This window comes from Lontra canadensis, unplaced genomic scaffold (genome assembly GCF_010015895.1).
Source record: "Lontra canadensis isolate GAN:19392208 unplaced genomic scaffold, GSC_riverotter_1.0 scaffold1, whole genome shotgun sequence".
NCBI lineage: Eukaryota > Metazoa > Chordata > Mammalia > Carnivora > Mustelidae > Lontra > Lontra canadensis.
In genome coordinates this window covers 89,075,597-89,089,912 of record NW_022630995.1, presented here as the reverse complement: position 1 = coordinate 89,089,912, position 14,316 = coordinate 89,075,597, and the positions used below count along the sequence as shown (strand labels likewise).

At 42.1% G+C, this 14,316-nt stretch overlaps 1 protein-coding gene across 2 annotated transcripts in view; it reads left to right on the top strand.

Annotated features, from left to right (window-relative positions):
- The window catches only part of SYNPO2 (synaptopodin 2), a 169,485-nt gene that overhangs the window by 133,747 nt on the left and 21,422 nt on the right, over positions 1-14,316 (top strand). For both annotated transcript variants that reach the window (XM_032858735.1, XM_032858724.1), the window contains exons 2-4: positions 605-756; positions 4,162-4,973; positions 7,416-9,598. In XM_032858735.1, coding sequence (XP_032714626.1) covers positions 605-756; positions 4,162-4,973; positions 7,416-9,598 — 3,147 coding nt within the window. The remainder of the gene's footprint in view (positions 1-604; positions 757-4,161; positions 4,974-7,415; positions 9,599-14,316) is intronic.

Here is a 14,316-nt window from a genome sequence, read left to right as displayed (position 1 = left end):
TACAGGATTTTTCTCTTTGACATAATTCTTAGTATCCTGGCTGCCTAACTTCCCCATTACGCTGGGATGGCTTTCACTAGTTCACCTAGCTGTACATCTCTTTCCTTACACTGTCCTGCCTTACAGCTCCTTCTTACAGCCAGCGTTCAGCCCATCTCCTCAATAGGAAAGGCTTTTCACACTTTTTTGAATGTGAGAGGTCACTCTCTGACTGGGGTCAACCTTCACAGTGTGACAATTATTTTCAATGTAAACTCCATTATTTTAACATGTCTGCCCTCACTTTTCTCTATTCTTTATTTCTTTGATTCCAGTTCCTTTACTATAGACTTGCTTTCCTTTTCCATTCACCTACAATGCTATGAATTAAATATTGACATGATGGCGCATTATACATTGTGTGTGTGAGAGGGGTAAGAGGGGTTTTAGTGGTCTTCTAGGTCAACAGATGGATTAAAAACCAGGGCTGATTTTATAGATTACAGATCTATTTAACTCCCAAATAAATGTTTCTCAGAGATGGTGGCATGGTTTTTTGTTTTTTGTTTTTGTTTTTACAAATTATATGATTCTAAGTCTTCCTTTCTTTTTTCACTCCACTCAGATCCGAAGCCAAAGCAAAGCCTCTGGGTCTGGGCTCTGTGAGGGAGATGAAGTCGTCTCCATCAATGGCAACCCCTGTGCGGACCTCACCTATCCCCAAGTCATCAAGCTCATGGAGAGCATAAGGGACTCTCTCCAAATGCTTATCAAAAGGTACAGAAGATTTGTTGGGGTATATATTTTCTTTTGAAGTTAGATAGGAATGACTATAGCTTTTACTAAATGTATCATTTGTCATTTATGGGGAAATTGGGGTTGCTCTGTGGAAGGTTAATATAGTTAAACAGAAGAACCACTGTGTTTGAGAAATGGCAATTAATTTTCTGGTTAATTGAGAATTAACTTGAAAATTTTTGTATCATGAGCTTTGTTGAAAATCTCAAGTATTTTAGACAAGTGCCTTAGAAAGATCATTATGTTGGACATAATTTAATACTTCTAGGTCAAGATATTGTGGTGCGTCAGGATCACTACTTTATTCACTGATGAGTTAAAAATGTTTAATTTAACTTCAGAGAACAGACTGAAGGTTACCTACCATTGGGGGTTGGTAGTGGGTGGTAGTGGAGGGGGAGATAGGTGATGGGGATTAAGGAGTGCACTTTTCATGATGAGCACTGGGTGTGTATGGAAGTGTTGAATCACTGTTTTGTACAGCTGAAACTAATATTACACTGTATGTTAACTGTACTGGAATTAAAAATTTAAAAAAGAACAGCAATCAATTCCATTAAAAAATGTTTGTGTTAAACTATTACCCTGTACAATAATTTTTTTTTTTTTTTATAGAAAGAGAATGCCTAGAGAAGGAAAAGAACCACATAAAACCCTAAAAGCAGCTCGATTTCTGCTTGTCAGGACCTCTAGCGAAAGCATTTGTGTATGGAAAAAAGCAGATGGATAGAATATAGGTTTTGGACTACTAATGGAAATCATTGTTAATTTGATCTCCCCAAATACCACCCTTCCTACCTAATTGCTTAAAAATGCAGTAGTAAACTTTAAACATTAAGACAAAAGAAAACAAGGGCAATCATAAAAAAGCAACAGCATCCGCATTTTTACAGCCCTGTGCAAATCACAGGACCCTGTACAAACCCATACTGACTTTGCAAGTGAGCCTCTGACCATGACACTGTAATGAATCCAGAAAGGAAAGTTCTGGCTTCCTGGAGAGCAGCCTTCGGGAAGAAGCCAGAGGACAATCTCACACAGAATTGAAAGCCCTCCAGGTTCTGACTTAACTCTATAGTTAACTCTATAGTTAAACGATGTGCAGCATTACCCCTCTGATAATCATTCACTATTGATTCCATTTCACACATGAACTCGGAAGGGCCATGATCTTGTGAAAATAAAAGAAATGTAGCACTATTCTTAGACTCTCCCATCTAAATATTTACCCATCAAGCCCAATGTTTAAGCCTTTAGGATCCTACTTCATTATGAAGCCGCCATTTGCTTTTAAAAGCAAACTAACAGGAGTCTTGCCAAGTGTGGATGGGGTGTTTGCCATTATCGTGCATAAATCTCTGAGGAATTTGAAGACTTCCATCTTTGTTAAAGGTTTAATCACATCCCCAAAAGGGGGAAAACCTTCTCTAATTTATTCCCTTCTTAGTGTCTTTACTGTTAACGAGGCCAATTTCTTAGGAACATACTTGTGGTGTGGGACATTCCCTGCTAGTTCTTGTTTTGATTACAATGACTACCACTGGGAAAATCCTTGGTGATTTAAAGCTGAATGTTAGGTACATGTTTACTTTCAGAAATAAATTAACTAGCTCTCTGTTACTTTCAATAACTGGAGATATGATGATGATTATTTTCTCTTAAGTATTTGGACTTTTGCAAAATAATTAATGGATGAGATTGAAATGGAATCTAAAATTAAAATTAGCCTAAAGACCATCATCATCACCACCACCATCACCATTCTGGGTATCTGAACATTGTACCTATGTAAACTGAAAGGAAATGAGCATTTTAAGGAACAAATCTCTAACCTTTAGAGCTTTTATGATTTGTATTCCTGTATATCTGTTTTACTTCTGCTACCAGTAAATGTTAACATTTATATGATCCATTTGCCTGAATTACACTCTGTAAGACTGGAATAAGTTCAAATGACTCTCTTCTCAGCTTCATAATTGATTGCTAACATAATTCAAAGTGATTTAATCTACTTCCATCCGAGGCCTTCCTAAATTAAAACTCTCTGACCTTTTGGTACCATCAAATTTGGTTGCATAGAGTGTATTAATCATTTCTTATATAAGAAAGATCTAATTTACTATCATCATGTTTTTAAAATGCTATGTTATAATTTTTTTAATTATCAGGAAGCTTTACAGATTACTTCCTTAGAGAAAGCTGCATTTCATTTGACTACTAGTTTTTTTTATTGTTTTGCTTAGTTTTGCTTTATTAAATGCAGACAAAAGCAAAGTTAGGAGCAATTATTTTGAACATTCGTCAGAATTGCCATCAGACAGATTCTAAGGTATATTCCTTGGGGTAGCCCCTTGAGTAGGGTTCATTCACCCCCATCAAATGATAATCTGGCATTAATCAGGGGGCATTTTGAGGAAGAGGAAAGGGGCAGAGATAGACACTGCTGCTCTTTAAAAAAAAAAAAACTTACACATGTGAGACATGAAGGCATCTCCTACAGCTGTTCTGCGAGTGATGCTTCTCTTCTAAAAGGAGTTTGAGTTTAAATTAGAGCTTTAGCAAGAAGTTGTTTGACACTTAAACTGGCATTGCTTCTTGCAAACCCAGGTTTGCAAAACCAGCTGGGAATGGTTAAGGTCAAAAGCAAAGGATGGTAGTGAGCAGAGCTGGGCTTCTTAGTTGAGAGATAAAGGAATGGTATGACTTCAGAGATCCTATAAGGAAATGCTCCGAGAGACAGGTTCAAATGGGAGAAGGGGAGACATCTCCGATTATAAATACCCCATGACTCAATGATTCATTGCAGCATGGAAAGGATTTCTCTTTACACAAGAGTACTGGGCTGGGGTCCATTTATTACAAAACACATGCTCCCTGGAGCTTGAAAAACAGCTTCTATTTCATTCCTTTCAAGAAAGCACAGCCTCTAAAAGGATTACTTGAATTATCTGTATATTAATATTACTCTGAAGTTGCTGAATATGTTTACATGACTTTACAATGTTCAGACCTATACTTAGTAAGACATTGAAATGCTTTGTCATATTAGAACAAACGTGGTTATTGAAAACACCCAAATAATTACAGATAAAGGACATCCATGTAGCTATAACCTGTGCTTTTAAAAATCAAAGCTGAATTTAGGGTAGATTTAGGTTCCATAATCTTTTGTAAGCATTTTTGCTTTGCTTTAAAGAAAAGTTTATTTGGAAGATCTTTAAATAATAATATCAACATGTTGCCAACTTCTGTTCTCAAATATGTTGCACTTGACATTTAAGAGGAAATATTTTGACTGTATCATGTATCCTAAAAGTGTCAGAAAGTTCTTTGGCAGGTGTAACACTCTGATTTAACCTTCTGGACTGATTTTCCTGTGTGCAGACCATCCAGTGGAGTAAATGAGAGTTCCATCTCTGAAACGGAAAACAAAACCCCCGAGCATCTCACCCATGAGGGGCGCGTGGAAAGTACCATCCTGCAAATTCAACCAGCCACAAAGAACCAGCACAGAGAGCTGTACGTTGCCTCGGTCAGGAGTGGGGCTCCTCTAGCTGAGGACCAAGGGAGTGGTCCTGGTTTTTCTGGGAGCATACAAGAAGAAACAGGCCTGAGCTGCCATGTTGCTCCCCATATGCCTGACTCCCAAACAGGACACTTAGCAGAGGAGATCATCTTAAGGGAGAAGCCAGAAGTTGGGCAGCCAGGCCCTGTGGTTGAACTACAACTGTCCCTTTCGCAGGAGAGACACAAGGTCACGAATGTCCCCGTGGTGGCTCTCCTGGGAGCTGAAAAATCCAAGTCTCCTGACCCAGATCCTCATGTACAACACTGCGGAATTGTCCACATAAATTCAGTCCCCACGAGGGAGAAAGGGGAGCCTTCTCTGAGGTCCAGCAAGATAATCCAGCTCTCCAGTGGCAAAGAGTTAAAAGTGACCCGGGGATGTGAAGCAGGAGACGCGGGGCTGCCCCAAGTGGAAGTGATACTCGACTGCTTGGACAGGCAGAAGACGGAAGGGTGCAGGCTTCAGGCAGGAAAGGGGTGTGTGGATTCTTCAGTGGAAGGAGGGCAGTCAGAAGCACCTCCTTCTCTGGTATCCTTTGCAGTCTCATCAGAAGGCACAGAGCAGGGAGAAGATCCACGCTCGGAAAGGGATCACAGCAGACCTCACAAGCACCGAGCGCGCCACGCACGTAAGTCCTGCCCAGGGCCACTGCTGGGCTATTGGAAGGGGTCTGAGAGCTTAAAGGGCATTTTGCTGCTGCTTCACTTACATGGGTTTTTTTCTTTTTTTCTTTTTAAGACTTTTCTTATGTCTTTTTCTGTGGTTAAAAAAAAAATTAATTAATGCACAGAATAACAAATGGGAAATTGTGGAGAACACCAGTTTCTGAAATGGAGTCAATAAGTTTGAAGTTTGTCATAGATTTGAAGGTATTTAAGGCATTTTCTTTGATCCCCAGAGGCACAGGAGCTGTTCAAGAAAATGATATGGTTAATGTGTCTCTTTGACTTGTCTCAGAATGTTGTCAGATTTCAGGTAAAATTGCAGAAGGGAGTATTTGAAGTCGGGTGGACTCTGAGTTTAAATGTCAAAAACCATTGAGTGTGCTGCTGAGAGGTGTCTTGAAAATAGAGGCTCCACCACTGACACTAAAAGCAGATCTTCATTTTGAAAAAAAAAAAAAATCATTGTGCAGCTTGATGATGCTTGCAGAAGTGAGTTTGACAGACAAGGACATGTGGAATACTGAGCAGTTACATGATCCTCTTGGTTTTGTATGTCTTCACCCGACTGCAAAGCATTTCATCTACCTTCTAGACACACGGGTCAGTCTCCCGGACCCTGTGGAGGCCTTTAAGTGTCCCCAAATGTAAAATATATTTACATTCAAGGCTCTTTATGGTGTTTTGTTTTATCCAAGGGAGTGACTAGAGAAAGGAGAATGAAGATAAGAATGTCAGTTAGGTTGTATGATTTTTGTTCTTTTCTCTTTCTCTCTCTTTCTTTTTTCCTTTTTAAAACAAATTTCAGAATTTCATTTGAGGAGGTAGAAGCTGACTAGCAAAAGCACTTGAAGGTATGAATGATATACAACGGTAATGAACTCAATTATTCAAAGTACTATATTAAATCTTCTAACCTCTCATTATTCCCTTCCAAGCATATTTTTAGCAGAAGCATTTGTAGCTTTATTGGCAAGTGCTGTTAATCGTCCTTATACTTGAAGCATCTGTACCCACCTTCACATTTATGGCATATTAAGTGTATTAAGGCAGTACTCACATACTTTACATGTTGGCTGTGAAGTAAGCAACAACTGTGCAACTGTGACTGTCAATTTAATAGTAAGTTGTATAACACTAGTCAAAAAAAAAGGAGTTACATTCAGTAATGAATTTGCTTTTAACTGTTTTCTCTAAATAAAATCCAAATGCCAGGGAATATCTAACTTTGTTATAAAGCCATTCACTCTGATTCTATTTTATTTTTTAAAAAATGAATCATGAAGTCCGATTTTTTTCCAGGGACAGAAAACCCCCCTAATTTTCAATCATAAAATATTCAAGAAGTTTTTCCGAAATTTCCAGTTAACTATTTTGAAGAATTCAAAACTTTCTTGTGAATCATTCTCATTATCATTAAATACATGATGACAATTAACTAATGCTATATATTAGTTTGCCACCAATTTGTTTTCTTGTAACAATAATGATAAAGGAAAAAATTAAATATGAATGTTACTTTAAAATTATCAAACTGTCATTTTAAATGACTTAAGTTCTGCATCAGCTTTTACCCACAGTTAAGAGGGTCACTAGTCACATAATTTTTAAATATCCCCAAGATTTACATTTATTCTTGCTGTGACTGAAGTACTTATATTTCAAAACAGCAATCCATATCAAACAAATTTATGTAGACAGCTCTGTAGATTGAATTTCTTACATGTATTCACAATGATCCAGTGTTCCAAATCATTAGCAATCACTGATTCAGTGCCTTCAATTATTATTCATTCAGTTTTTTGAATTTATACTGATCCAGTCACCATGAATACAAGGACTTTGGGGAGATGTCAAAGTTTAAGAAAAGAAAAGAAGAAAACTTAAATATTTAAATTCATTACACAGAAACACTTAGAACATTTTCTTGCCCCCCCTCCCACTTTTTAAAAATGCTTGGATACAGTTTTATATTGACATTTTATTATTTAAAACGGAAGTACAAGGTATGTCTTACCTGTTTTTCAGAAAATACTATGTCCTCAAATTATTTCCTTTTTGGTTTTGATTACATCTTATTGACTGACATTTACTAGCTAGCGCTTATTGTCAAGGTATAAAGATCCATGTCTACATATACTCCAATCACCATACATAAAAATGTATTTATATGAGCAAGTGAAACAGAAGCATTGTGTAGAATTATATATGTCATTGTAGATCATCATAAAAGTATACATTTTAAAAGAAATAAGAAAGAGAAATGAGTTCGATTGCTTCAAAATTTAGTGGCTGATTGTAAACATGTTTTTTCCACATTTACTTTCCCCCAGGAGAATTGATTTCTGGGTTGCTATGAGGGCTTCTTGGAATTCATCAACTCAGTATAATTTCTGTACTTTCCCTAGGGCTCAGGAGGAGCGAAAGCCTATCAGAAAAGCAGGTGAAAGAAGCGAAATCTAAATGCAAAAGCATTGCCCTCCTTCTTACAGATGCCCCCAACCCCAACTCCAAGGGGGTGTTGATGTTTAAGAAGCGCCGTAGGCGGGCCAAGAAGTACACCCTAGTCAGCTACGGCACTGGCGAACTTGAGCGCGAGGCCGACGAGGAGGAAGAAGGTGACAGAGAGGATACTTGCGAAGTAGCATTTCCAGGCACGAGTGAATCAGAGGTGGATGAAGAGTTATTGTCTGACGCTGACGACAACGCACAAGTGGTGAACTTTGACTGGGATTCTGGACTAGTGGACATCGAAAAGAAGCTGAACAAAGGGGACAAGATGGAGATGTTGCCGGACACCTCAGGCAAGGGCGCCCTCATGTTTGCCAAGAGGAGGGAGCGAATGGATCAGATCGCGGCCCAAAAAGAGGAGGAGAGGGTGGGTGGAATGCCAGGCAGAGAACCCGAAGCTGCGCAGACGGACGGCCTGAGAACCATGACGTCTTACCAAAGGAAGGAGGAAGAATCGGTCAGAATGCAGAGCTCTGTGAGCAGAAGCTACATCGAGGTGAGCCACGGTCACGGCCACGTGCCCCAACAGAACGGCTTCAGTGGGGCCTGTGAAACCGCAGAGGCACAGAGGATGATCCCTATGAACAGAACAGCCAAGCCCTTCCCGGGGTCTGCGAACCAGCCCGTGACCCCCTTCTCCCCAACGCGGAACATGGCAAGTCCCATGGCGGACTTCCCAGCGCCTCCGCCCTATTCCGCGGTCACGCCTCCACCTGAAGCCTTCTCCAGAGCAGTGTCAAGTCCCATAGCGGGCCCGGCGCAGCCTCCTCCGTGGCCCCAGCCCGCCCCGTGGTCCCAGACAGCCTTTTACGACGCCTCGGAGCGCATAGCTTCCCGGGATGAAAGGATCGCTGTGCCGGCCAAGAGAACAGGGATATTGCAGGAGGCCAAGAGGAGAAGCACGACGAAGCCCATGTTCACATTTAAAGAGCCCAAAGTAAGCCCAAATCCCGAACTCTTGTCACTTCTTCAAAATTCGGAAGGCAAAAAGGGCACTGGAGCTGGAGGCGATTCCGGACCCGAAGAAGACTACCTCAGTTTAGGGGCCGAGGCCTGTAATTTCATGCAGAGCTCCTCTGCGAAGCAAAAGACTCCGCCTCCGGTGGCTCCGAAACCTGCAGTCAAGTCCTCGTCCTCCCAGCCAGTAACTCCAGTTTCTCCGGTCTGGTCCCCAGGAGCGGCTCCAACCCAACCTCCTGCCTTCCCCGCGTCCAGCCCGTCGCAGGGCACCGTTGTCTCCTCCATCAAAATAGCCCAGCCTTCCTACGCTCCTGCTCGGCCCGCGAGTGCTCTGACCCTGGCCGGTCCCTTCAAAGGACCACAAGCAGCAGTAGCCAGTCCCAACTACACACCTAAGCCAGCGGCTCCCACACCAATAGTAAACGCTGCTCATGCTGCTGCAGCGGGACCATCTAATGAGCTTCCAGGAATGAGTGGGAAAGGAGCCCAGCTCTTTGCTAAGAGGCAGTCGAGGATGGAGAAGTACGTGGTGGATTCAGAAACGGTGCAGGCCCATGCCGCTCGCGCCCAGTCTCCCACTCCGTCTCTACCGGCTGGCTGGAAGTACTCCTCCAACGTCCGAGCCCCTCCTCCTGTGGCCTACAATCCTATCCACTCCCCCTCCTACCCTCTGGCTGCTCTCAAGTCTCAGCCATCAGCCCCACAGGCGTCCAAGACAAGCAAGAAAAAGGGCAAAAAACCCCTCAATGCTTTGGACGTCATGAAGCACCAACCGTATCAGCTAAACGCATCCTTGTTTACTTTCCAACCTCCAGATGCGAAGGATGGCCTCCCCCAAAAGTCATCCGCCAAGGTCAGCCTGGTGCCCGGCATGAAGCAAGCTCTCCTTCCCCGGCCCTTGAACCCAGGCTCGCCCACTACTGCGCAGGCGTCTTCTGTGTACTCGGTGCCAGCATACAGCTCTCAGCCCACCTTCTTTGCAGAGGCCGCCTCACCCGTCAGCGCGTCCCCAGTGCCCGTGGGCATTCCCGCCTCCCCGAAGCAAGAATCAGCCTCAGCGTCTTACTTTGTGGCACCGAGGCCGAAGTTCTCAGCCAAGAAAAGTGGTGTCCCAGTTCAGGTGTGGAAACCATCTATCGCGGAAGAGTAATCTTGTAGCCGAAGCTGAGTGTCCACTTTGTTTGAAACAAGCTGTTTGCAGTGTTGCTCCAGTCCCGGAGAATGCCTAGCAAGTCCTCAACTTACTTAGAATTTCAGATGTCACTTCCCAATCTGGGTCCAAGGAGCATAATATTTTTAATGAGTCAAAAATCTAACTCAGATTGACTTAAAACATATTTACCTTTTTCGCAAAAATAGGGGAGCACCCCCAAATAGACATGTGCCATTATATTAAGTAAGCAGGATGCTTAGGATTTACGCTTTAGTCCCAAGAAAGGCAGTGATCCGTGTTAGCAGACAGTGCACACAGCCTTTCTGTAGCGTACCAGCTACTGTGCTCCTGTGGTGAAAAGTTTAAGATGTAGTGAGAAAATACATGTATTGACTGAGATTTCCTTTTTAGGTAGTGCTTTATCTCTATAATGGGTGTGAAGAGATAAGACATTTATTGAGGACAGGGATCAGCTCTCTTCTGTCAACCTCAGCCACCTGTTTGATAGTGCAGAGGAGGACTCTGGGGATTGTTGAAATGTACATATTTAGTAAGCAGGGTAAGGAAGAGGGTGTGGAGCACTAATTATGTATTGGGTTCTTCACCAGATGTTTTCTATGTATTAACTCATTTCAGAAGACTCCCTTAAAGTAAATGAGACAGGGCAAGAAGGCTAATTATCCTTAGAAACCGATTTCCATCTTCTCTTCCTGGTTACTTAAGAAACGAAGCAAGTGTTATCTCCGATTGCCCATGAAAAGTGTAAGTTTGTGTTCCTCAGCCGAGGCAAGTGGTAGAGCACAGTATAAAGGAATAACATAAAAAAGGGTGAGCAGGTTGCAGATAAAGGTAGCTAGGACTATTATTTTCCCTTGGGAAAGCACGCGATTGAGGCATGAAGGGTTTCCGACTGCAGGGGCTGATTGTGAAGCACGAGGAACCCCGCATGTGTGGAGGCTGTAGGGTGAGAACACACAATTACTAGCATCGTTTCTGAGTGACCTCACAGATGGTTTTCCTTGTGTTTGTTTTGCTTTCCGCCTACTGTTTCCCCCACTGTTCCTTGCAATTCAATTCTCGCAGCTTCACTTTGTGATTTTTGTGTGATGGACCAGGAGGATTCAGGCAAGGTTACCTTGTAAATTTGGATTGGTCACACACCATGCCGTCATCCAGCTGGCGATGAAGTTAAAAATGTTACTGACAGTAAACCTGAAGACCTTTCTCATATCTATTTTAAGTCCAAGCCTGACCAACCATGGAAAATATTCAACAGGAATTAATGTAGAGAGAACCGCAGAGCATTTTTGACAGCTCGGAGAAGAACCATCTACTTAGCACAGGAGACACATTTAGAGACCTCTTATAAAAACTTGCCTACTTTGAGGGTACATGGTACCACTTTCACCCTCTGAAAATGTCTGTATTCCTGTTCTTTTAATGCCGTCACTGTCAACCTGCTATATTTTTCACTATCCTATTAAAATATCACTTCCTTCTTTATCTGTTTAACGTACATATTTTTAAAAGTAATCTTACCCTGTAGGACTGTTCTGACCTAAGTCATTTCTCTGATATTTCTCTTCTGTTGCTCCAAAAACCTCTGAATTTCCTTTTGTGAGCATATTCATTTGTCTGTACATTGTAAAACTCTAAGGCAGAACACACAAAAAGAATTAGGTCAGCTACAGGACAATGGGGCTGTTTCTTTTGCTTTTTTTTTTTTTTTTTTTTTCTGGAAAATCTTCCATTGCCTTTGGTAGTAGTTTACCTAGAGGTTACAACCACAGGATGCAGCTCAGTCCCTCATTTGCCTTTTTTGGAAATCAATTAGGAAGATTAATACAGGGTAAAGGAAAAAGCAATCTATCCATTATATAACACTATTGTTTGTATTACTTGTTCCCTGCAAAGGAAGTCTGTCAAAAGCTGTGCATTTTGCATTCTTTTCTAATAGGACAACCAAAAAAGGCTTCTTAAGGTGAAGCAGGAAAGGAGATCATTTTTATAACTTTGCATTCTTGACATAGCATTTAAAGAATGGTATGAAGTAGAGGAAAGATAATGGAACACAGGGTAGTTAATTTGAGATCACCAGTTCAAATGTAGCTTGGGCTGGTAATGACCCACAAGTATTCCCAGTTGTCCAGTGGTTTGTGGTGTGTAGGAATGAGAAGTGTTTTCAGTCCATTTCCTGTAGGACAGGTGGCAATCTTAGCAGAGCCACTATTTGGAGTCGATGACTAAACACACCACTAGCATAACTGGGAGTGTCATAGGGTTCCCAAAAAGCTTCTCAGAAACATGCTAGGCATGCAATCAAAGCATCCACCAACCTCGACTGGGAGTGGAAGCATAGGTTTCATCTTGAACCATATGGATCGTCCTGTGTTATGCAGGATGGGTGGGTACCCTCCCAAACTGTGTCTGTGACAGAGCGTCACCACACCATGAGGATGGGGGAGTGGGAGGGAAAAGGACCCAGCCAGCACCCTGGAGGAAGAGGGATTCCCTTTGCCTCTTCTCCTCAACCAGACAGCCTCCTGAGAACTTGCATGCAGAATAAGCTGTATGTACCACCTTTCAGGTTGGAGTTATAGGAATGACATCAGTGTGGTGGGTGGGAGCCTTGGGAACTCGTGACCTCAGCTCCCCACCCACGAGACCCCCTTTGCAATCTGGGTGTTGTTGGCTTTGTTGTGGTAGCAGATGTTGGACTGGTTGGTTGTGGGGTATGAGGAGGCAGGTTTTGTTTTGTTTTTAGCACCTTGCCTTTTCTCTTGTCCTTTGTTAGCTTACTTACTGGGCAGAGCACCTATGAAGTCCAGTTGTCACCGTCAACACCATAGCAATGATCATTTACTGAGCACCTGTGTTCGGTGCCTTATGTACCTTATCCCAAGGAATCCACCGCATGGTTTACAGGCACTGAGATATAAAATAAAATGTAGTCACAGTCACTGCCTTGCTGCAGGATCTCATGCAGTTTTTTCCCCCACGAGTTTCCCCTTAACAAGGTCTCAAACCTCTCTTCCTGGACCGTTGTGCCGGGAGGAGTATGTACAACGCTAGATATTCTAGGAAGAGAGGCCTGTGTGAATCTAAACACAGCATGAGCCTCTCGGTCTCATCAGAGTATAGACTGAATCACATAACTGGTGAGACTGGGAATCTGAGCATGGCCACTTCCACCTTAAAACCTTTACGATTTTGTTGCTAATGTTTCGATAATAAACACGTTCTGTTTTGAGAGAGGAAGAATCACACTGTTTCTGCATTTTGACTGCTCACTGGTAGCATAAAGCATACGTTTTTAGGAATACGTCTTATAAGACACATTTGGGTTGTCATTGTAAAAGTTTGTACTTCAAAATCTATCCAGCACTACTGTTAATGATAACACATATCTCATTTAATCTGCACACGAACCAGCTCATTTAACTACAGGAAAACCGATCCGAGTTACGCATAGTTCTTTCTCGCAAGCCAGGGTTCTTCAGTTCTTCCAGATTACACCGACCCCTTTCGAGAAGAGGGCTTCTTCACAGGGCTACTGAGTATTTTCACGCAGCCTAAATTCTAGCCTGGCAGCGAGAGTCACATCTGAGATGTCAAAAACAAATGATCTGCATTAAAAGGGTGTGGACTTGCAAAAGTGGGACCATTGTCCTGTTTACAGCTACTAGGTTAGAGAACTTTGAAGGTCGTTGTGCTGCTGACAGGTGTATCCAATACTGGCACTCCGTGGCAGTTCCAGCCTCTTAAGATCCCGGGAAGACACAGGGCTGTTAGTGTCTGAGTGTGGAGTTAACCTTTCAGACAAAAGCCCTTGCTGTGTATCATTTTATCCACTTACAAAGTGGAGAAGAGGCAAGGACCCGTATTCTAAGGGTGAGTTCCTGAAATCCACTGCTGTTTTATGAGTCACAACCGGCCTGGCAGGAAGGGTATTTGAAGTCATGGTTATCAAAAAGAAGTGATTGTTTTCTGAAAAGCTAAATGCTTAAAATGCTTCCAGAGAGAAACAGTGGGTAGCGAGCATGCTTTCTCCCTCCTAAAATCACAGTTGTTGAGTTTGTTTTAAAGATTGCTAAGAGTTCATGAGAAAGATATATAAAGTCTAAGAACCAACATTATATTCCCAGACACACTGACCCTTACTGGTCTCATGTCCCCTTATTGCTGGACTCTGGGGGACACAAAGCTCAAGTAACACTTCAGTGCTACTAAGTTCGTCAACAAGTATTCTGGGAAAAAGGAGAATTGAATTCTTCTCTAGACTTCCCACCAGCTCTGGCCAAAGGCCATAAAGCAAACTCGCAAATTCCCACAGGACCCAAACACCAGGCAAAATCACTGTAAGAGGCCAATCTCTGTTTCTTCCTTACAGTTAAAAAGAAAAAAAAAAGTACAAATATTATAGTCTATACTATGGAGCAACGGGCCAATAAAAATCAGTTTCTGGAAGAGCCCCCAAAGCAGACTTATTCTTTCCTTAACATTATCAGGTACAGCCAGTTTATTAAATTTTCAAAAAATTAATATGTTTCTATGGTATGTATATCTGTACACTAGATTACCTCTTGGCACTTGGAAATCACAGAGCTTACTACTCAGAGGCAACTGAATGAAGAAAAAATTTAACTTGAAAATACCAAATCCTGTCAGACATTTCTCAGACTCCT